Source organism: Cherax quadricarinatus, chromosome 24, assembly GCF_038502225.1.
Source record: "Cherax quadricarinatus isolate ZL_2023a chromosome 24, ASM3850222v1, whole genome shotgun sequence".
NCBI lineage: Eukaryota > Metazoa > Arthropoda > Malacostraca > Decapoda > Parastacidae > Cherax > Cherax quadricarinatus.
Genome location: NC_091315.1, coordinates 21414319 through 21438242, shown reverse-complemented (window position 1 = coordinate 21438242; position 23924 = coordinate 21414319). Strand labels below are relative to the sequence as shown.

At 38.6% G+C, this 23924-nt stretch overlaps 1 protein-coding gene across 1 annotated transcript in view; it reads left to right on the top strand.

Moving 5' to 3' along the window:
- Nucleotides 1-23924, top strand: part of Grip (Glutamate receptor interacting protein) — a 113962-nt gene that overhangs the window by 16728 nt on the left and 73310 nt on the right. Inside the window, exons 9-14 of the mRNA XM_070088483.1 lie at nucleotides 9717-9932; nucleotides 11967-12089; nucleotides 13153-13311; nucleotides 22015-22191; nucleotides 22472-22639; nucleotides 23325-23438. Of these exons, the coding sequence (XP_069944584.1) occupies nucleotides 9717-9932; nucleotides 11967-12089; nucleotides 13153-13311; nucleotides 22015-22191; nucleotides 22472-22639; nucleotides 23325-23438 (957 nt within the window). The remainder of the gene's footprint in view (nucleotides 1-9716; nucleotides 9933-11966; nucleotides 12090-13152; nucleotides 13312-22014; nucleotides 22192-22471; nucleotides 22640-23324; nucleotides 23439-23924) is intronic.

The window sequence follows — 23924 nt, the reverse complement described above, 5'->3', positions numbered from 1 at the left end:
CGATTAAAACTGATTTTGCAGTGTTTTTCGTATTATTTTTATAGTTGTATTTGCAATTTCTCAGTCTCATTTGATAGAATGGAAGATACATTACAGAAATAGAACTGATTTTGATTGGTTTTACTACTGAAAATTGCTTGAAAGTGAGCTCAAAGTAGCGGGAATGTTAAATTTTTGCCGATGTTCAAGAGTAAACAAATGACCTCACACATCTAATACATGTCAGCTGGTGGGTCTAATATACATTCACAAATGCGCTGATATTATTTATACAGTTGTTAGAATATTGCATAACAGTACATCTTCTATTTTTTGGTTTGAATAAAAATTCATTATGTGAATAAAAAATCAAAATGGAATTCATTTGTAAAGCCTGAAAATGTAACTAATGAACAGAGGAAATGTTAGTTTAGTGTCAGGAATGCCTACATTGTTTATTCTGGACCCTATTTTGAAATTGGAATATTTTGAACATTGCATTAAATTGGCCAAATTACCAATTTCCAATCACTTTATTTTGTAGTTGAAGCAGTTGACTTGGTGATTTCTTGTGCTCAGTCAATAGAATAGAAGTAATACTAGTGAAATAGCTAAGAATTTGGTCAACTGGAATAATGTAATTGGCCTAAAATGAGAGTCAAAGTCGGCAAAATCGTCAATGCGTAAATATCGTTGACACATCAAAATTCGCGAGAGCAAAATTTCGTCAGTTTTCCACCAAATTTCATACTTTTTGTTTTATTACCTTCAGAAAAAGATTCTCTACCATTTCATAAGAAAAAATAACAAAATTATTTTTTGAAAATTCTTGGACACTGGTGCACACTTTGAAATTTGGCCTCTGGATCCTGAAAGGGTTAATGTATTATACAGTATATCACTGGTGTACCAATAAATATTAGATTGGGTAATGTAAAATTGGCACCTAGAGGTCCCATGGACATATTATTATACAGTATTTAGTGGCAGGACCTGTAATTGTTTTACATGATAGTAAGATTGCTGGTGTCTTTTTTCTGTCTCATAAACGTGCAAGATTTCAGGTACATATTGCTACTTCTTCTTACACTTAGGTCACTCTATACATGCATGTACAAACATATACAGTGGACCCCCGCATAACGATCACCTCCGAATGCGACCAATTATGTAAGTGTATTTATGTAAGCGCGTTTGTACGTGTATGTTTGGGGGTCTGAAATGGACTAATCTACTTCACAATATTCCTTATGGGAACAAATTCGGTCAGTACTGGCACCTGAACATACTTCTGGAGTGAAAAAATATCGTTAACCGAGGGTCCACTGTACATACACACACCCCTCTGGATATTTTTCTATTTTATTACTAGTTCTTGCTCTTGTTTATTTCCTCTTACCTCTGTGGGAAAGTAGAACAGAATTCTTCCTCCGTAAACCATGCGTGTCATAAGAGGCGACTGAAATGCTGGGAGCAAGGGCCTAGCAACCCCTTTTCATGTATACATTACTAAATTTAAAAAAAAAAAACTTTTGTTTTTCTTTTTAGGTCACCCTGCCTCAGTAGGATATGGCCAGTTCATTGAAAAAAAAAAGTATATCTTTGCTATTTCTACTTACACTTAAGTCACACTACACATGCATGTACACGCATATACAGTGGTACCTCAGTATACATCCTTAATCCATTCCAGGACCTTGGACTTTTACCAAACAGGACATATACCAAACGAATTTTCCCATAAGAAATATAGGGAAAACAATTAATCCATTCCCATGAAAAAAAATCCTATTATTATTGGCATATTATACATTGATGGAGTTGTATAAAATAATTTAAACACTGCTTAATACTAAAATACATACATAAATACAAAAGAATTAGATAAAATAAATGCAAATTTAACCTCACTTTACTTTGTTGAAAAGAGTCGAGTGCCTGCTAGGATAGTGCTGAGAAGGGAGGAGGAGGAAATGTTATTGTTTGGAAGGAGAGTCCCCTTCTCTTTTCTGTCTCTTTTCCCTATTTGGATCTCGTTAAAGCTCACCAGGTTTGACTTTTACTAAAAATCTGTGCAAAGAACTGTGCCTCTGCCTTCTCCTCAGGATGTTTTAGAAATGTGACATTGTCTGGTCATTCCAGACAATGCTGTTATGGCTTGTTTGGCCTTTGTTGGGGTGGTACTTCTCTGCAAAGGTTTTGACGTCTATCCATTTGGCAAAGATTTCCTTGATTAATGAAGTAGGGGCTTCCTCTGTATCCTCTTCTGAGCCTAGAGAGTGCATCTATCTTAGTCTTGTGCTCCTCCTCAAGTTCCTGCAGCTCCTCAGTGGTCAGCTCTTCCCTGTGCTCCTCCACATCACCATCACTCACATCCAGATGCATGGACCTGCCCAGAGAGACAATATCCTCCACTATAGACACAGCCTCAGAGCCCTCAAAGTCCCTTTCAGCCACTGCTTCTGGCCACAAATTCCTCCATGCAGAGTTCATTGTTCTTTATGAAACTTCCTGTCAGGCTTTGTCAATGAGAGTTATGCAATGGGCGATAGTAAAGTGATCTTTCCAAAACTCTCTCTGGGTTAACTTTGTGTCAGCGGTCACTTCAAAACACCTCTGGAATAGTGCTTTAGTGTGGAGTTTCTTGAAATTACTGATGACCTGCTGATCCATGGGCTAAATGAGAGGAGTAGTGTTAGGGGGAAGAAACTTTATAGTGATGAAGTCAAACTCTAGCAGCACACAGTCCTGCAAGCTTGGAGGATGAGCTGGAGCATTGTCCATTATGAGGAGGGCCTTCAGAGGCAGGTTTTTCTCCTCTAAATAACTTTTTACACTGCCCAGACACAACATTAAACCATTTGCTGAAATATTCTCTGGTTACCCAGGCCTTGCTGTTTGACCTCCATATCACAGGTAACTGAGTTTTCTAGCACGCGAGTCTTATTCCAAACAAAGGTCGTATACCAAGCAAAAATTTTCACGTCCAAACAGGACGTATACCAAGTTGGACTTATTCCAGAGCAGATGTATACTAAGGTACCACTGTATATATTTACACACCCATCTGGGTTTTCTTCTAATTTCTTAATAGTTCTTGTTCTTCTTTATTTCCATTTATCTCCTTGGAGAAGTGCAAAAGAATTCTTCCTTCATAAGTTGTGTGTGTTGTAAGAGGCAACTAAAATGACAGGAGCAAGGGCCTAGTAACCCCTTCTTCTACCTTGATGGAATACAGCTGGTTTGTTGAAAAAAACAAAAAGAAATTAGTGGGAAACAGAACACTTGTAAGATCGTACAATGCCCAGGGAAATAGGAAGCAGTCAGGCTTGATCCAGGGAATGAGAGGACAAGGGTTGGACCAAGAACCCCTCATCAGCATCAAGCAATCTCCTAAGGGGGTTCCAAAGACACGGAATCCATGAATAATGCAAAATGTGTCTGCATTACAAATTCTGTTTATGACTGGTCTCATTTTGTTTCAAAGGCCATACAACTTTTAATATTGGTCTAATTTAATATTAACATTCATTAGAAAGAATGACTAGAAAAAACTTGGGCATTGAAAAGCCATTGAGCACAGATTGAACAAAATCCCATGGTTAGTTTTTAATTTAGGGGTTGTGGCACCACACCAAGAAAAGGAGACTGTGGAGACTGGCACTACAAATAACCATATTTATTCATGAAATGCCCATTAGTAATTGGCTTTCTTCCATAGTTTGATAAGTATAAAACACAGAAATGGTTTAAATTTCTCGACAATAGCCAGAGAAGTGTTCTTAGTGTTGACTGAAGTGCTTTGTAAAGGGAATATTGAATGTTATCATAATTGGGGTGTTATTATATTCAGTACAGTGGAACTTCGGCTTACGAACGCCCCACCATGTGAACTTTTCAGGATACGAACCATCGTTCAGTCGATTTTTTGCTTCTGGATACAAACGAAATTTCAGGATGCGTATTTCCCCCTCATGGGAGTAAATAAATAAATAAATAATTTATTTATTTATTTGGTTACAATGTGTGTTTACATATCATAATATGATTGGAGCAAAGAGAGCCACTATCATGCTGAGGCATTTCGGGCATACTTAACCTAATACAGTGTACTTATAGACTACTTAAGTCTAGACAGGTAAAAAGTAGTGGTTACCAATGTTTTGCTGATGGTGGCACCAACTACTGGCAGCCTTTGGAAGTTTCTCCTTACTGTTAGTATTAGTATTATTATTATATTGTATTATTATTATTATTATATTGTATTATTATTATTATTATATTGTATTATTATTATTATTATTATTATATTGTATTATTATTAGTAGTAGTACATACGTGGTGAGGGGCTCTTGATCTAGGGAATTGGATCTGTGTTCCAGTTCCCTAAATTAAGCCTGAATACAGTGGACCCACGGTTTTCGTAATTAATCCATTCCAGAGAGAGTGACTAAACCTGAATCTAACAATTTCCAAATTAATTTTCCCTATAATCCGTTCCAGACACCCGAAAGTATTAAAAAAATAAGTTTTTTACATGAAATATACATTTACCTACACAGAAAACAATAAGACATGCAGAATAAAACAATAATAAAATGACACTTACCTTTATTGAAGACTTGTTGATGAGTGATGAGATGGGAGGAGGGCAGAGAATGGAGGTGTACTATTGTTTGGAAGGGGAATCTCCCTCTATAATGACTTCAAGGACCAAGTCCTTTTCTGGGGTTACTTCCCTTCTATGTTTTTTAATGCCACTAGGAGGCCTGGTCACAGACCGGGCCGCGGGGGCGTTGACCCCCGGAACTCTCTCCAGGTCTCCAGGTAGGACCAGCTTGAGAGTCACTGGACCCCTGTTGCTCAAAAAAGTGTTCCAGAGAGGTCTGTATTTAGCATTTCTTTAAAACTTCCCTAAAATGGGACACAACATTGTCATTGTACATGTTGCCAACACAGCCTGCAACAGCTTTGTCAGGGTGAAGTTCATCCATAAATGTTTGCACCTCAGTCCACTTTGCACAGATGTCCTTAATCTTTGAAGAAGGCACCTTTGTCCATCTCTCTTCCTCCTCCTCTGAAGCAATTTCCTGAGCTGTGGTCTGTTGCTGTTGCAGATGAAGGTCTTGCAGCTCTGTAGTGGTCCTCCACAATTCCTTGAAACTCACATCCAACCCCATGGAATTCCCCAATGCCACAATACTTTCCACAGCTGGCATAGGCTCCTTAGGGTCACCCTCTTTACCAAAGGGCTGGCACTAGAAGCTTTCTTTGGGCCCATGGTGGCTTATATAGCAGTTACAAGAACTAAAAAGAATGGAATAATACAGAATGTATCGTATGAATGCGTGGGATCGTTCTCACTGGCTGATAAACAATGGCACACTGGCTGCAAATCATGTGTTGGGTCGCGAGGACACATTCGGGATGAATGACTATTACAGAGTTCAATGACGATCACCAAACCAATATTTTGATGACAAAACATTACTATTTTTTTAATATAACGAAATCTGACAACTACAAAATCCGGGGGTCCACTGTACCTTCCATCCCCTCCCCCCCCACAAGCGCTTCCCCATTTCAACAATAATGTAATAATAACACGTATAATAATATAACAATGTACATGTACTATAACAATAATTATAATAACAGACAGCTTCGAAAGGCCGTCACTAGATAGCAGTGAATACCACAACAACGCAGGAGCAGTTATGGCCGCCTCCACTTGTTACACAATGACATTTTTATTCATTCTAGAGTACATATCAGGTTTCTATGTTATTTATATTGCTTATTATGTCATATTAGATCACTTGTGATAGATAAATAAGCCATAGAGTTGATATTAGCAATATATTGAAGTGTATTTTTCCTGCCTCTCAGAGCAGGAATTCCACCAGAACGGATTACTGGTTTTTCAATTAATTTAAATGAGGAAAAATTGACTCGGCATACGAACAAATCAGGATACGAACAAGGTCACGGAATGGATTAAGTTCGTAAGCTGAGGTTCCACTGTACTTTCATACACTAACATGTATGAATTTCTTCCATTTAACCACTCTTCAGTGACTAAAGAAAAGTGCTTATATAATAAAGTACTACATATTGGTGTACAGAGGGTTGGAGTTGCATAATCTCATCTACAGTAGACCATCAATTAGCATGAGTTTATTTGGTACGATTTGGATATTGCACGATTGAAGAATTGCGACACAATTTTATGTAACACGTCGTAAAATTAATTTAACACGGTTCAGATTGCGGGAAGGAAAAAAAATTTCTCTTTTCCTCAAGCGGCCTCCTTGTTGTGGATCAACAGGTAAGACCTCCCGCCATCCCCTGCCACCCCCTGACACCATCCCACCATCCCAGCATTCATACTTCATACGCATCCAGTCTTTCTCTGCTACAAGCTAGCTCTGTTTGTGAATTGTGTTTTGATCTTTTAATTACTATATCTTATATCTGCCAAGCAATCATGACACCCAGTAGGCATACCAATGTTGCTGAAAGTGGCAAGAAAAGGTACTATAAGCATTTAAGTCTTAGAATTATCAAAGGAAACAAAGATATTAGACAAGAGGTAGCCTGTGGAGTGTTACTTTGTACATATAAAAAGAGGTAAACATAAGTTCGTGTGACTGACTGACTTACTGAATGACTGACTTACTGAATAACTTACTGACTTGACTGAATAACTTACTGACTTGACTGAATAACTTACTGACTTGACTGACTTACTGAATGACTTGACTGACTCACAGAATGACTTGGCTGACTTACTAAATGACTTGACTTACAGACTGAATGACTTGACTTACTGACTAAATGACTTGACTAACTGACTTGACAGACTGAATGACTTGACTGATTTACTGAATGACATGACTGACTTACTGAATGACTTGACTTACTGAATGACTTGACTGACTTACTGAATGATTTGTCTGACTGACTTACTGAATGACTTGACTGACTTACTGAATGACTTAACTGACTTATTGAATGACTTGACTGACTTACTGAATGACTTGACTTACTGACTTCACTGGCTGACTGAATGACTTGACTTACTGACTTCACTGACAGAATGACTTGACTGGCTGACTGAATGACTTGACTGACTGAATGAATGACTTAAAGTTAGACACTCCAGTACAACCATCGACTTCAGTACCAGGACCTCTACCATCCACCTCAACCCAGTAGAGCCACAGCATAACTCTCCACTCTTCACAATCATCCACAAACACCAGCACCCACACTTTAAGGTAAATACTATTATTTTGGTTACATTTGTAGTCTTAAGCAGTAAAAACAACACAATACATCACAACACTGAACTACAATTACATATTCACTTTTATTTTTGTAAGAGGTAAAGGCCTAATTTTTTTTTTTTTTTTGGGGGGGGGGGGGCCTCTCAGGAACGGAACCCTATTTTTTCTGTAAGTTCTTCAGTTCATCAAACACGGTTTTACCTAGCACGGCATTTTCAGGAACGTAACTACTGTGTTAACCCTTTCAGGGTCAAGAGGCCCTCTCTTTACCATTTGACTGTTTCGGTCGTATATATATATGTCTTACAAGCCACTGTTTTTTATGTATATATACTCATAAATTCTAGTGGCTTCAAATCAAGCAGGAGAAAGCTGGTAGGCCCACATGTGAGAGAATGGGTCTGTGTGGTCAGTGTGCACCATATAAAAAAAATCCTGCAGCATGCAGTGCATAATGAAAAAAAAATACAACCTTTTTTTTTTAATTAAAATGCCGACTTTGTAGTCTATTTTTGTATAGTATTTATGGTTGTATTCTTGTTTTCTTGGTCTCATTTGATAGAATGGAAAACATATTATAGAAATAGATGTGATTTTGATTGGTTTTACTATGAAAAGAACCTTGAAATGGAGCTCAAAGTAGGGGAAATGTTTGAGTTTTGCCGATGTTCAAACATAAACAAATGATGTCATTTTCCAATAAATGTCCAACTAGCCATTCTAATATGCAATCATGAATGGGTTGACATTATTTATACAGTTACTACAATATTGCAGTAGTCTACATAACAGTACATCTTCTATTTTTTGTTTGAATAAAAATTCAAAATGGAAAGCAAGAGTAATATCAGAGGGGCCTGGAGACGTGACTGATGAACAAAGAAAATGTTATTTTAGAGCCAGGAATGTCTGCATTGTTCATACACAAATAACCCGCACATAGAAGAGAGGACCTTATTTTGAAACTCATATTTTTTTAATTTTCGTGAAATTGGCCAAATTGCCAACTTCTGACCACATTATTGGGTAGTTGAAATTAGTAAATGGGCAGTTTCTTGTACTCAGTCGATAGAAAAAATGGAGTTCTAAAGAAATAGCTATGAGTTTGGTCGACTGGAACAATGGAATTAGCCGAAAATAGGGCTCAAAGTGGGCAAAATCGCCGATTCGTAAGTATCGCAAAGGTCGCTAACTTTGCAAGAGTGTAATTCCGTAAGTTTTCCATCAAATTTCGTTCTTTTGGTGTCATTACAATCGGGAAAAGATTCTCTATCATAACAAAAAAAATAATTTGGGGGGGGGGATTTTGCGACACCAGGAGACCTCAGAATTTGGGGTTGCGACAGTCAAGGGGTTAAACTTGTTCTCAGAGTTGAAAATTTTTTGGAAAAAAAAAATTATTTTTTCTTGTGAAATGATAAAGAATCTTTTCACGATCATAATGGCACCAAAAGCATGAAATTTGATGGAAAACTTACAGAATTATGCTCTTGCAAAGTTAGTGGTCTCGACTATGTTTATGCATTGGCGATTTCGCCCACTTTGAGCCCTATTTTCAGCCAATTCCAGTGTGCTAGTCGACAAAAATCATATCTATTTTGCGAGAACTCCATTTTTTCTATCAAATGAGTACAAGAAACCACTCATTTACCGATTTCAACTATCCAATAAAGTGGTCAGAAATTGGCAATTTTGCCAATTTCACACAAATTTCAGAAGATGCCAATTTCCAAATAGGGTCCAGAATAAACAAGACAGACATTCCTGGCACTAAAATAACATTTTCTCTGTTCATTAGTCACGTCCCCAGGCCCCTCTTACATCTCTTTTGCTTTCTACTTTGAATTTTTATTCTCACAAAAAATAGATTTACTGTTATGCAGACTACTGCATTAGTGTAGAAATGGTATAAATAATATCAGGGCACTTGTGAAAGAATATTAGACTCGCCAGTTGACATGTATTGGACGCTTGGCATGATTTGTTTACTTTTGAACTTTGATAAAAATCGAACATTTCTGCTACTTTGAGCTCAACTTCAAGGTACTTTTCATTATGAAACCAATCAAAATTATCTCAATTTCTGTAATATGTCTTCCATTCTATAAAATGAGACCAGGAAAACTAAAATACAACCATAAATACCATACGAAAATACACTGCAAAGTCGGTTTTTAAACCAAAAACACAGAGTTTTTTTATTCTCATTATGCACTGTGTGCTGCAGGATTTTTTTTATACTGTGCACACTGACCACATAGACCCATTCTTTCATATGTAGGCCTACCAGCTTTCTCTCACTAAATTTGAGGAGCTAGAATTTAGGCGTACTAGTACGCCAATAACCCTGGTGTGTAAGCTGTACTAGTACGTTGGAAACCCTGAAAGGGTTAAATGACGGTCTATTGTACTACAGAACTGAGATTTTTTTTTTTTTACCATACTCAGCTGGACGCCGTGCAGGTTCAGGAGAGCCACTGCTAATCAGTGAGGTGGTCCGTGGTTCACCAGCACATCGATCAGGTACCATGCAGCCAGGTGACAGACTCTTGGCTATTGATGACACTCGCTTAGAAAATCTTACCTTGGATGATGCTAAAACCATTCTTCAATGTTGTGATGAAATTGTCACACTAAGAGTGCAAAAAGATGAACTATATTCAGGTGAGATTTGTTTTAAAATCCATAATATACAGATATCCAGATACATTGGAGGGAGAGAGTATGGAGGTGAATATATTCAGATATTTAGGAGTGGACGTGTCAGCAGATGGGTCTATGAAGGATGAGGTGAATCATAAAACTGATGAGGGGAAAAGGGTGAGTGGTGCACTTAGGAATCTGTGAAGACAAAGAACTTTATCTGTGGAAGCAAAGAGGGGAATGTATGAGAGTGTAGTTATACCAACACTCTTATATGGGTGTGAAGCATGGGTGGTGAATGTTGCAATGAGGAGAAGGCTGAAGGCAATGGAGATGTCATGTCTGAGGGCAATGTATGGTGTGAATATAATGCAGAGAATTCATAGTTTGGAAATTAGGAGGAGGTGCAGGATTATCAAAACTATTATCTAGAGGGCTGAGGAGGGGTTGCTGAGGTAGTTCAGACATGTAGAGAGAATGGAACGAAACAGAATGACTTCGAGAGTGTATAAATCTGTAGTGGAGGGAAGGCGGGGTAGGGGTCGGCCAAGGAAAGAAAGGTTGGAGAGAGGGGGTAAAGGAGGTTTTGTGTGCGAAGGGCTTGGACTTCCAGCAAGCGTGCATGAGTGTATTTGATAGGAGTGAATGGAGACAAATGGTTTTTAATATTTGACGTGCTGTTGGAGTGTGAGCAAAGTAACATTTATGAAGGGATTCAGGGAAACCGGCAGGCCGGTCTTGAGTCCTGGAGATGGGAAGTACAGTGTCTGCACTCTGAAGGAAGGGTGTTACTGTTGTAGTTTTATAACTGTAGTGTAAAGCACCCCTCTGGCAAGACAGTGATGGAGTGAATGATGATGAAAGTTTTTCTTTTTCGGGCCACCCTGCCTTGGTGGGAATTGGCCGATGTGTTAGTAAATAATAAAAAAATAATATACAGAGCAGAACTGTTTGTAATTTCTTTCACAACAATATTAGATCTATTATGTAATGCATATATTATATCTACCATAGTATAGTGGTACAAAAACGTCTATATGGGTGTGAGGCATGGACTAAAGATCACAAGTATGAGGCCGGAAGCAGTGGAGATGCCATATATGACAGCAGTGTATGGTATAAATATTATGCATAGAATTTGAAGCATAGGAATTTGAAGACAGTGAGGTTATCATACATATAATTCAGATGGTTGAAGAAGAGGTTCTTGAAGTGGTTTCAACATTTAGATGGGCTGGAGCAGAACAGTGCCTAAGAGGGATTATAAATGTGGGGTGGAAGGAGGGTTAAGGGGTCATCTCAGGAAGGACTGATGGAGAGGTGTAAAAGGAAATGGTAAGCGGTAGGGGTTGAACACTCACTAGGCCTGTGTGAAAGCATCGATTCACTCGGAGTTCTGTTGGAGTACAAGCAATACAACATTTATAAAGGAATTCAGGGAAACGGTTTCTGGTGTGAATATTGCAGTACCGAAGATTATTTGAATTATGATGTTTGTACACTTCTGGCAAGACAGCCATTTATTAAGTGAAGGATATGTATTTCCTTTTTTGGTACATATCTCGGGGGGAGATAGTCACTGTGCAATAAGTAAATTGTCTGGTATGTTTTAAGTTATTCTTCATAAGCCATGTGTCGTAAGAGGCGATTAAAATACTGGGAGCAAGAGGCTAGTAACCCCTTCTCTTGTATAAATTACAAAATGTAAAAAGAAAGACATTACATACATTTCTTTTTGGGTCACCCTGCCTCGTTGTGTGACAGCCATTATGTTAATCAGAAAACAGTTATTCTATGCCATGCTTTGTGTTAGATTAGTTACAGTACTGATAATAAGAATTTGTTAATTTTTATAGAATTAATATATGGGACTATAAAGCAGTAATGAATTATTTTATTTTTCGAGCATGTTCATTTTGTGTACATGTTTTTTTAAATTATGAGTATAGTAATGAAAATAAATTACTGTATATTTAGTCATGTAACATTTCCTTATTTTATTTTAATATACATAATGTTGAAATATGATAAACTATAATTGTATTTATGATACAGAAGAGAGTGGTGGACTAGTGATTTACACAGTGGAACTGGTGCGTCATGGAGGGGCACTAGGAATTACGATTTCTGGTAGTGAGGAACCCTTCGATCCTATTTATATTGCGGGTCTTGCTCCAGGTATAGTGTTTTGTCATTACTTGAGCACCTGTTACAAAACTTTGTATTGATTAGTATTTCAACCATTTTTTAATAGTCTAGCAACTACTGGATACAGTTCACTATTACATTTTAAGCAACTCTTGAAAGAGTGAGAGTTAATATGAAATAAAATAATTTGTGCTTCTGTTTTTGTTTGAACATGGTGCAGATTTGCATAATCTTTGCCCTAAGTGTTTGTTATATTTACTGCAGTTCTTGACCACAAACAAGGATATGTATTTTATCCTATAATATCTATAAGCAATACATATTACTGCATTTTTAATTTTCTTTACTTCATTTATTGTTAGACCATAGTAGCTTTACTGGTGTCTGTCATATCATTCTTGACCAAATACAGCAAAATGGAAGCAAAAATGGTTCATGGTTCATAAGAAGTTAAGGGCTGTCATTTTTCTCAAAAATTTAAGTACATTACTGTAATGCAAAGTGAATTGAGGCAGTCTGTTTCTGGTGTGTTTTACGTTGATTCATTTTAGCCATTGCCAGAGTTCTAAGTTTATCTAAAATGAAAAATTAAGTTAATGAGTAGTAAAAATTTTTTGTATTGATGCTGACTTTGCTGTCTTCTTTTGAATGGAGAATATTAAGTGATATTTATTGCATAGGTCATAGTGATTCAGTTTATAACAAACTCCATTATATTAATGACTTGAGTTATTTAATGTAATGATATTAAATATACCTCAGGAAAGACACAAATTTCAGGAAAGAGCAAGAATATTAATGTAGTTAATATATTACCACTGTAAAATGTAAATGACATTCATTCTCATTTCATTCATACATACTAATTGAATGAAATAAATTATTGCATTCATGGAAGACCTAAACCCATGAAGGTTATACGGTGCTTTGGAGAATGGAAAGTTATGATGTTTGAACCAAAGAAGAGGAGCTAGCTCCAGTTCCTTAGATCAGGAGACCTTCATCAACATCAGGACCACTTTTGAAGGAATAAATAGACTAGATTATTTATATATTATCATCCATACCACTGACTGCTTTATTTTACAAACAGGTGGGCTAGCAGACCGAACTGGGGCCATTCATGTAGGTGATCGACTCCTGGCTATCAATGGTGCCTCCTTGAGAGGAAAGCCACTTAGTGAGGCCATCCTCATGCTTCAGAATTCTGGTGACACTGTCACTCTCAAGATTTCTCGTCCTAGAGACTCTGGTAAGCATGTGGTAATTTGTTTATGTAGACAATGTTTACATGTGAGTGATGGATAAATAAATGTTTGTCAGAATTTTGTTCATTTACAGATCTTTCAACTTTTTTCTTTCAACGTACCAGCCATATCCCACCGAGGTGGGGTGGTCCAAAAGGAAAAACAAAAGTTTCTCCTTTCAAATTTAGCAATATATACAGGAGAAGGGGTTACTAGCCCCTTGCTCCCGGCATTTTAGTCACCTCCTATGACACGCATGGCTTACGGAGGAAGAATTCTGTTCCACTTCCCCATGGAGATAAGAGGAAATAAACAAGAAAAGAACTAGAAAGAAAATAAAAGAAAACCCAGACGGGTGTGTAGATATATCCTTGTACATGTATGTGTAGTGTGACCTAAGTGTAAGTAGAAGTAGCAAGATGTACCTGAAATCTTGCATGTTTAAGAGACAGAAAAAAGGAAACCAGCAATCCTATCATGTAAAACAATTACAGGCTTTCGTTTTACACTCACTTGGCAGGACGGTAGTACCTCCCTGGGCGGTTGCTGTCTACCAACCTACTACCTAATCATTTACAGATATTTTACATAATTTATATTGCCACACATAAACATGAAACTAAGAAATAAGTGTTATGGAATAAAATAGTAAATAAGCAAGAATGGGGAAATGAACAAGAGGACTTACAGTAGAAATGTTTACAACTTAGGGTAGAAATATTTACATATTTTTTTCATGAGCTTGCACAATCAGACCAGTGATTGCATTGAATAATGCTGAAAACCATCACAATATGAATGAATTTTTTAATGTATAAATGCTAATACTGTACTACAGTGGACCCCCGGTTCGCGATGCCATCGGTATCCGATAAATCCGGTATTCGATGCGTTTTAATGCAAAAATTTTGCCTCGGTTCCCGTTAAAAAATCCGGTATACGCGATTCGTCCAAGATGTGTCCACATGTGGCCTGAACTGCCCCGTGTGTGCCAGTGTTTACAAGCCAGCCAGTGTGCTCGCATCTAAGGATACATTTGGTACATTCCATATTATCACAGTGTTTTTGGTGCTTGTTTCTGCAAAATAAGTCACTTTGGGCCCCAAGAAAGCTTCTAGTGCCAACCCTTCGAGAAAAAGGGTGCTAATGGCTATCGAAATGAAGAAAGAGATAATTGCAAAGTACGAAAGTGGAGTGCGTGTGTCGGAGCTGGCCAGGTTGTATACAAAACCTCAATCAACCATCTCTACTATAGTGACCAGGAAAATGGCAATCAAGGAAGCTGTTGTTGCAAAAGGTGCAACTGTGATTACGAAACAGCGACCGCAAGTGTTAGAAGATGTTGAGAGACTGTTATTGGTGTGGATAAATGAAAAACAGATAGCAGGAGATAGCATCTCTCAAGCGATCATTTGTGAAAAGGCCCTTCTGAGATCTTATTACGAGAGAAAACAGTGTTTGTGAGGCTAACTGCACTAGATCACTAGTTTCATAAGGAAAACACTGAAACAAAAGCGATTTTCTCTTTATTTTTTTTCCCCGAGTCAGGAGACCAGCCTACATTTTAGGTGAATATTTCGGAAGTAAATCAGCATAAATGCCTCGTGCTGTCTTGCAGAGAAGGCACAAAGTACATACTATGCTTGTACTGTCTTGCCAAGTCGGCTACATGCACACCTCACTCGTGTTTTTCTTTGATTTCATGCTTTAATTCAATAGACATCATTCTCTTCTTCTCAGCACTGTCCTTTACACTTACTTTCTTAGGACCCATGGTTAGAAAAAAGAAATTTGGCAAAATAACTGCACAGAATACATGCATAACACAAGAGAGATACTTCCACAGTGAGGTAACCATGTGCACTGTTGTGGCATTTTTTAGCCAACTAGTGGCGGCGTATAGGGCAAGGAGGAATAACATCTTGTAGGAGTGAGGAAGAGCCAGTTGTGAGTGTGGGGGAAGTTCATGAGGCAGTAGGCAAAATGAAAGGGGGTAAGGCAGCCGGGATTGATGGGATAAAGATAGAAATGTTAAAAGCAGGTGGGGATATAGTTTTGGAGTGGTTGGTGCAATTATTTAATAAATGTATGGAAGAGGGTAAGGTACCTAGGGATTGGCAGAGAGCATGCATAGTTCCTTTGTATAAAGGCAAAGGGGATAAAAGAGAGTGCAAAAATTATAGGGGGATAAGTCTGTTGAGTGTACCTGGTAAAGTGTATGGTAGAGTTATAATTGAAAGAATTAAGAGTAAGACGGAGAATAGGATAGCAGATGAACAAGGAGGCTTTAGGAAAGGTAGGGGGTGTGTGGACCATGTGTTTACAGTGAAACATATAAGTGAACAGTATTTAGATAAGGCTAAAGAGGTCTTTGTGGCATTTATGGATTTGGAAAAGGCATATGACAGGGTGGATAGGGGGGCAATGTGGCAGATGTTGCAAGTGTATGGTGTAGGAGGTAGGTTACTGAAAGCAGTGAAGAGTTTTTACGAGGATAGTGAGGCTCAAGTTAGAGTATGTAGGAAAGAAGGAAATTTTTTCCCAGTAAAAGTAGGCCTTAGACAAGGATGTGTGATGTCACCGTGGTTGTTTAATATATTTATAGATGGGGTTGTAAGAGAAGTAAATGCGAGGGTCTTGGCAAGAGGCGTGGAGTTAAAAGATAAAGAATCACACACAAAGTGGGAGTTGTCACAGCTGCTCTTTGCTGATGACACTGTGTTCTTGGGAGATTCTGAAGAGAAGTTGCAGAGATTGGTGGATGAATTTGGTAGGGTGTGCAAAAGAAGAAAATTAAAGGTGAATACAGGAAAGAGTAAGGTTATGAGGATAACAAAAAGATTAGGTGATGAAAGATTGAATATCAGATTGGAGGGAGAGAGTATGGAGGAGGTGAATGTATTCAGATATTTGGGAGTGGACGTGTCAGCGGATGGGTCTATGAAAGATGAGGTGAATCATAGAATTGATGAGGGAAAAAGAGTGAGTGGTGCACTTAGGAGTCTGTGGAGACAAAGAACTTTGTCCTTGGAGGCAAAGAGGGGAATGTATGAGAGTATAGTTTTACCAACGCTCTTATATGGGTGTGAAGCGTGGGTGATGAATGTTGCAGCGAGGAGAAGGCTGGAGGCAGTGGAGATGTCATGTCTGAGGGCAATGTGTGGTGTGAATATAATGCAGAGAATTCGTAGTTTGGAAGTTAGGAGGAGTTGCGGGATTACCAAAACTTTTGTCCAGAGGGCTGAGGAAGGGTTGTTGAGGTGGTTCGGACATGTAGAGAGAATGGAGCGAAACAGAATGACTTCAAGAGTGTATCAGTCTGTAGTGGAAGGAAGGCGGGGTAGGGGTCGGCCTAGGAAGGGTTGGAGGGAGGGGGTAAAGGAGGTTTTGTGTGCGAGGGGCTTGGACTTCCAGCAGGCATGCGTGAGCGTGTTTGATAGGAGTGAATGGAGACAAATGGTTTTTAATACTTGACGTGCTGTTGGAGTGTGAGCAAAGTAACATTTATGAAGGGATTCAGGGAAACCGGCAGGCCGGACTTGAGTCCTGGAGATGGGAAGTACAGTGCCTGCACTCTGAAGGAGGGGTGTTAATGTTGCAGTTTAAAAACTGTAGTGTAAAGCACCCTTCTGGCAAGACAGTGATGGAGTGAATGATGGTGAAAGTTTTTCTTTTTCGGGCCACCCTGCCTTGGTGGGAATCGGCCGGTGTGATAATAAAAAAAAAAATAATAGTGGCGGCGTATCTGAAGCTCGCTTGTAACTCGGATTTTGGCTCGCAATTCAAAGCAAAAAATTGACTGAGTGATAGCTTGTAACTCTGAAAACTCGTAAGTTGGGGCACTCGCAAGTCAAGGTACCACTGTACTGCTGAAAATTTTGTGAATTAATAAAATATCAAGAAAAAATACATTTTTAATTCATGTTAAATTATTATCAATATTTAACTACCTATAGGTAGTAGGTTGGTAGACAGCAACCGCCCAGGGAGGTACTACCGTCCTGCCAAGTGAGTGTAAAATGGAAGCCTGTAATTGTTTTACATGATGGTTGGATTGCTGGTGTCTTTTTTTTCTGTCTCGTACACATGCGAGATTTCAGGTAAGAACATAAGAAAGAAGGAACACTGCAACAGGCCTACTGACCCATGCGAAGCAGGTACATTACCCCCCCCCCCCCGGATTAGCCCAATGACTCCTCCCCCCCTGGATTAGCCCAGTGACCCATCCAGTCTGGTCACCTCCACTCAAGGAAGGAGCATGGCACCAGACCCAGCAGCACAAGCTAGTCAGGTCCAACTCACACCCACCCAAACCCACCCATGTATTTATCTATTTTTAAAACTACACAGCATTTTAGCCTAAATAACTGTACTCAGGAGTTTGTTCCACTCATCCACAACTCTATTACCAAACCAGTGCTTTCCTATATCCTTCCTGAATCTGAATTTTTCTAACTTGAAACCATTGCTGCGAGTCCTGTCTTGGCTGGAAATTTTCAGCACACTATTTACATCCCCTTAATTTATTCCTGTTTTCCATTTCTACACCTCAATCATATCCCCCCTAAATCTACGCCTTTCGAGAGAGTGCAGATTCAGGGCTCTCAGTCTATCCTCTTAGGGAAGATTTCTGATACATGGGATCATCTTTGTCATCCTCCTCTGTACATTTAGTATATCCATTCTGTAATACGGTGACCAGAACTGAGCAGCATAGTCTAAATGAGGCCTAACCAAGGATATATAGAGTTGAAGAGCAGTCTGAGGACTTCTATTATTTATACTTCTAGATATGAAGCCAAGAATTCTGTTAGTTTTATTGCGAACACTAATGCACTGTTGTCTTGGTTTTAGATTACTGCTAACCAGAACTCCTAAATCCTTTTCGCAAGCAGTAGTATTAAGATCTATATTATTTAGTTTGTATGTGGCATGGATATTTACCTGTCCAACATTTAGAACTTTGCATTTGTCAATATTAAACTGCATCTGCCACTTCTCTGACCATTGCATCAGTCTATTCAAGTCATCCTGGAGTGCTCTAGTGTCCTCATTAGAATGAATTGGACGGTCTATTTTGGTGTCATCAGCAAATTTGCTTATGTCGCTATTTATTCCCTTATCTATATCGTTTATGTAAATTGTGAACAACAACGGGCCCAACACTGACCCCTGAGGAACACCGCTTGTAACGTGCCCCCATTCTGATTTCTCCCCAATTATGCAAACTATCTGCTGCCTATTTGTCAGCCATGCCTCTACCCAGGAAAAAATCTCTCCTCCTATTCCGTGTACCTTAAGTTTCTGCAATAGCCTCTGGTGTGGAACTTTATCGAAAGCCTTACTGACGTCCATATACACAATATCATATTCATTACCATGATCTACCTCCTCAAATACCTTAGTGAAAAAAGTTAGTAAATTCGTAAGACAGGAACGCCCCTTTGTAAAACCGTGTTGAGATTCATTAATCAGTCTGTGCCTATCAAGATGGCTACTAATTGTTTTGGCAATTATTGATTCCATATGTTTTCCCACTATGGAGGTAAGGCTTATTGGTCTATAGTTCAAAGCCAAGGACCTGTCACCTGCCTTGTAAATAGGTATTGCATTTGCCATTTTCCACTTATCAGGCACTATGCCAGTTTGTAGTGATATGTTAAAAAGATTAGCCAAAGCTATGCTAAGTTCCTCTTTACATTCCTTTAACACCCTTGCAAACAGTTCATCAGGGCCTGGGGATTTGTTAGGGTTTAGTTTCTCTATTTGTCTGAGGACCATGTCACTAGTTACCGCAATCGTGCATAGTTTATCGTCCTGTTCTACATAATCTATTATTTCAGGAATATCGCTAGTATTTTCCTGGGTGAAAACTGAGAGGAAGTAGGTATTGAGAATTTCACACACATCCTTATCACTGTCAGTGATCTGACCAGAGTTACTCTTAAGTGGGCCAATCTTGTCCCTAATTTTACTTCTGTATACCTGAAAGAACCCTTTTGGGTTAGTCTTTGAATCCCTTGTGACCTTAGCCTCATAATCCCTTTTTGCTTTTCTTATTCCTTTCTTTATTTCTCTCTTTAATTGAATATATTGATTTCTTAACTGCCCATCCTCTCTTTTGATACACCTATATATGCCTCTCTTTTGACCAGTGAGATGTTTTAATCTATTGTTCATCCATTTGGGATCATTTTTGTTAGATCTAATTTCCCTACTCAGAACAAAAGTTGTCTGGGCAGCTAGAACTATGCTCTGAAAAACGTCATATTGGCAACCAAAATCACCTACCTGACCCATAGTCAGGACATCCCAAATTAGCCCACCCAGGTAATTTTTCAGTCCCATGAAGTCAGCTAAGCGAAAATCTGGGACAGAGATTTGATTGCAGTTATCTGGGTAATTCCATGATATATTGAAACTAAGTGATTTGTGATCACTTTCCTCAAGCTCATAATTAACCTCAAGATTATTAATTAGTGAATCTTTGTTGGCAAGAACCAAGTCAAGCAGATTGTTTCCTCTAGTTGGTTCTGTCACAACCTGTTCTAAAAAGCAATCCTGAACCGTATCAAGAAAGTCACTAGACTCAAGTTAAAATCTCCCATTATCACAACGTTTTCATATCTAGATGCCTTATGAATTTCGTCCCATAACAGCTTACTGCACTCCCTATCAAGGTTTGGGGGCCTATAAATCACACCCAAAATTAATTTGTCACGTCCCTCGAGAAACTGTAGCCACACAGATTCTGTGTTCGATGTTTCTAATCTTATATCATGTCTAAGACAACAATTTAAATTTTCTCTGACATACATTGCCACTCCACCACCCTTCCTGTTGACCCTATCAGTGTGGAATAGTTTATAACCCTGTATGTTGCATTCAGAAGGCATTTCTCTATCTTTCAGGTTGAACCAGGTCTCTGTTATACCAATAATATCTATATTACCTACTCTTGCTACTTCTCCTTACACTTAGGTCACACTACACATACATGTACAAGCATATATATACACACCCCTCTGGGTTTTCTTCTACTTTCTAGTTCTGTTTTTGTTTATCTCCTCTTACCTCCATGGGGAAGTGGAACAGAATTCTTCCTCCGTAAGCCATGCTTGTTGTAAGAGGCAACTAAAATGCCAGGGGCAAGGGGCAAGTAACCCCTTCTCTTGTATAAATTACTGAATTTAAAAAGAGAAACTTAAGTTTTTCTTTTTGGGCCACCCTGCCTTGGTGGGATACGGCCAGTTTGTTGAAAAAAAAAGGAGAAACTTTCATTTTTCCTTTTGGGCCACCCCGCCTTGGTGGGATACAGCCAGTGTGTCGAAAGAAAGAACTGCACAGAATACATGCATAACACAAGAGAGATACTTCCACAGCGAGGTAACCATGTGCACTGTTGTGGTATTTTTTGAGCCAACTAGTGGTGGCATATATGAAGCTCGCTTGTATCTCGGATTTTGGCTCGCAATTCAAAGCAAAAAAATGACCGCGTGACGGCTTGTAACTCAGAAAACTCGTAAGTCAAGGTACCACTGTACCGCTGAAAATTTTGTGAATTAATAAAATATCAAGAAAAAATACATTTTTAATTAATGTTAAATTATGATCAATATTTAACCACCTATAGGTATTATGTTGGTAGACAGCAGACACCCAGGGAAGTACTACTGTCCTGCCAGATAAGTGTGAAACAGAAATTACTAACTGTAAAAAAGAAAAAGAAAAGCTTTATAAAATGTTTCTTCTCAGTCACCCTACCTTAGTGGGAGATGGCCAGTGTGTTAAAAAAATAACTACCTAATTTTTAAATAATAATGAAGTTACAAATTAAATATCTGCAGTTGTGGCTTTATGTGGAACTCTAACTTGCTGTACTCTTCATCTGCCTGCCCTGCCCTTCATTCTCACCTTTGCTGATATAATAATCTCATGACAGTAGTTAGTTCAAAATCACACAAGGAAGCAGTACACACTTGACATGTCTTCCCCATTGTAGGCCACCCTAGCTGCTCTCACCCACCCAGTCACATATTCCCTGCTGGTAATTAATATTATAATCATAATTAGCAAAATAAGTGGGAACAACCTAGGTAGTAGGTTGGTAGACAGCAACTGCCAAGGGAGGTACTACCTTCCTGCCAAGTGAGTGTAAAACGAAAGCCTGTAATTGTTTTACATGATGGTAGGATTGCTGGTGTCTTTTTATTCTGTCTCATACACATACAAGATTTCAGGTATGTCTTGCTACTTCTACTTACACTTAGGTCACACTACACATACATGTACAAACATATATATATATATATATACACACCTCTCTGGGCTTTCTTCTATTTTCTTTCTAGTACTTCTTTATTTCCTCTTACCTCCATGGGGAAGTGGAACAGAATTCTTCCTCCGTAAGCCATGCGTGTTGTAAGAGGAGACTAAAATGCCGGGAGCAAGGGGCTAGCAACCTCTTCTCCTTTATATATTACTGAATGTAAAAGGAGAAACTTTCGTTTTTCCTTTTGGGCCACCCCGCCTCAGTGGGATACGGCCGGTGTGTTGAAAGAAAGAAGTGGGAACAAGTATATCAGACATTGCTGGATATTAAAACATACATTATGTTAAGTTTTACTGTCTTAAGGCAATTTCATATTACCAATTAACAGCTTTTTGTTCAGAAATTTCTTTTTGTTGATCGTACTTCTTATAATCAGGAGTACCTAGTGAGGAACTGGCCAGAGATGATTGGTTGGGACGATTTGGCCCAGCAATTCCATCTGTGGATTCGGCTGTGGAGTCATGGGACAGCTCAGGAATGGACCCTCCACCTCCAGGCTCTACTCCAGCACTGTCGAAGAGAGATTCTGGTTCGGATATTGTCTTTAGATCAGGTATGTATTGTGAGAAAAAGCATATTTATTTAAATTAATACAATAATCAATAACTGGATGCATCAGTAGCTGCTGTATACCAGGAATGACATGATGATTACATCAACATCTTCACAATTAAAATTAAATATAGTACTCTGAATACACCAGTGACAGTTGGCTTCTTTGGTTGACAGCTTAAGGAGATATGTGGTGGAAGTGGATACTGCAGTACTGAATGTCAAGGGAGGAAAAGTTAACTGAGTCGTATATTAAGTACATATTTGATTTATACTCACAGATTGTGGCAGTACTGTAAGACGGAGAGGGGGACTGGAGTGTAGAGAAGAGAATAATGGTGCTGGAGACACTGATGATGTTGATGCCAACAGAAAAGTTCCTGAAGAGGACACAAGGGATACCTGGGGGTCTCCCTCCCCACCACCATCTATAGACAGTGGTCAGTCAGGTTAGTTAGCTCAACAATATACACTTGATATATCAAGTTTTTGATTGTAAGTTTTTAAGTCTGTTAGTCTTATCTTGTGAGGAGGATTATGTTTTGTGTGAATCTTATTTATACGACTGAAATAGCTGAAAGTGGAGCCTGTTTTAGTAACAATATAAGCCTAAATAAACTTAACTTTGCTTTACATTAATTTTTTTGCTTCTTGTATTCATTAGTATAGCTTTTGTGAAATCCTTAAGTGTGTAATATACCACGATTGCTTAATGAATGCTGATTTCTTGTTGTTCATGGAAAATTCATTTTTTTTTATATTAATTTCTTGTAGATGTTATTTGAATGGTTTTGTTAATGACAAATGCATTTTACTAGACTTGCTTATCATCAGTTAAATGTTACATGCTTGCTCAAAGACCCATAAAGAAATTGTGAAGATAATCTCCATGGCCTCCATTTTAAAATGCATGTTTGTACTCTCTGAAGAGTATTTCATTGAACAAATTCTTTGTAAAGGATTCTTGTGCAAGTGGCTCAGCAATTACATAAACGTAACACAAAGATTTTGTTCATCAAGTACTCAGTGCCTACCCTGTTACTTTATTGCAATTTTGTAAAAGTACCCCTTGTTGGGAGTCTGAAAACGAGTAGTGTTTGTAAGGCTTAAGGCATGTTGTTTGTGGACCGCCAGAGGATAAAACCGACTGGGACAAGATGATTGCAGACCTCAACCAGATAAGTGAGAGCTGTGGTCTCCGAGATCGTCCCCAGTCACCCACAATACTTCTGCCTCATGGACATGCAGGTGCGCCAGTGGCATGCTCTCTAAGTTGAAAAGGAAGAAATACTCAAATTTGATATGGTACACTGATATGTATAATTTTTTTTTTTTTTAAATGCTGGCCATCCCACTGAGACAAGGTCGCCCCAAAAAGAAACACTTTCTCTGTCATTCACACACAATCATTGTCTTTGCAGAGGTGCACAGATATGACAGTTCATATGTCACTCCAAACAGCAAATATCCCAAACCCCTCCTTCACAGTGCAGGCACTGTACTTCCCACCTCCAGGACTCAAGTCCGGCTAACCAGTTTTCCCAAATTCCTTCACAATACGTACATGTATATTACTCTGCTCACACTCCAACAGCTCATCAAGTCCCAAAAACCATTTGTCTCAATTCACTCCTGTCTAACACGCTCACACATGCCTGATGTATGTCCAAGCCTCTTGCACGCTAAACCTCTTTTACCCCCCTCCCTCCATCCTTTCTCCCTTCCACTAGAAAT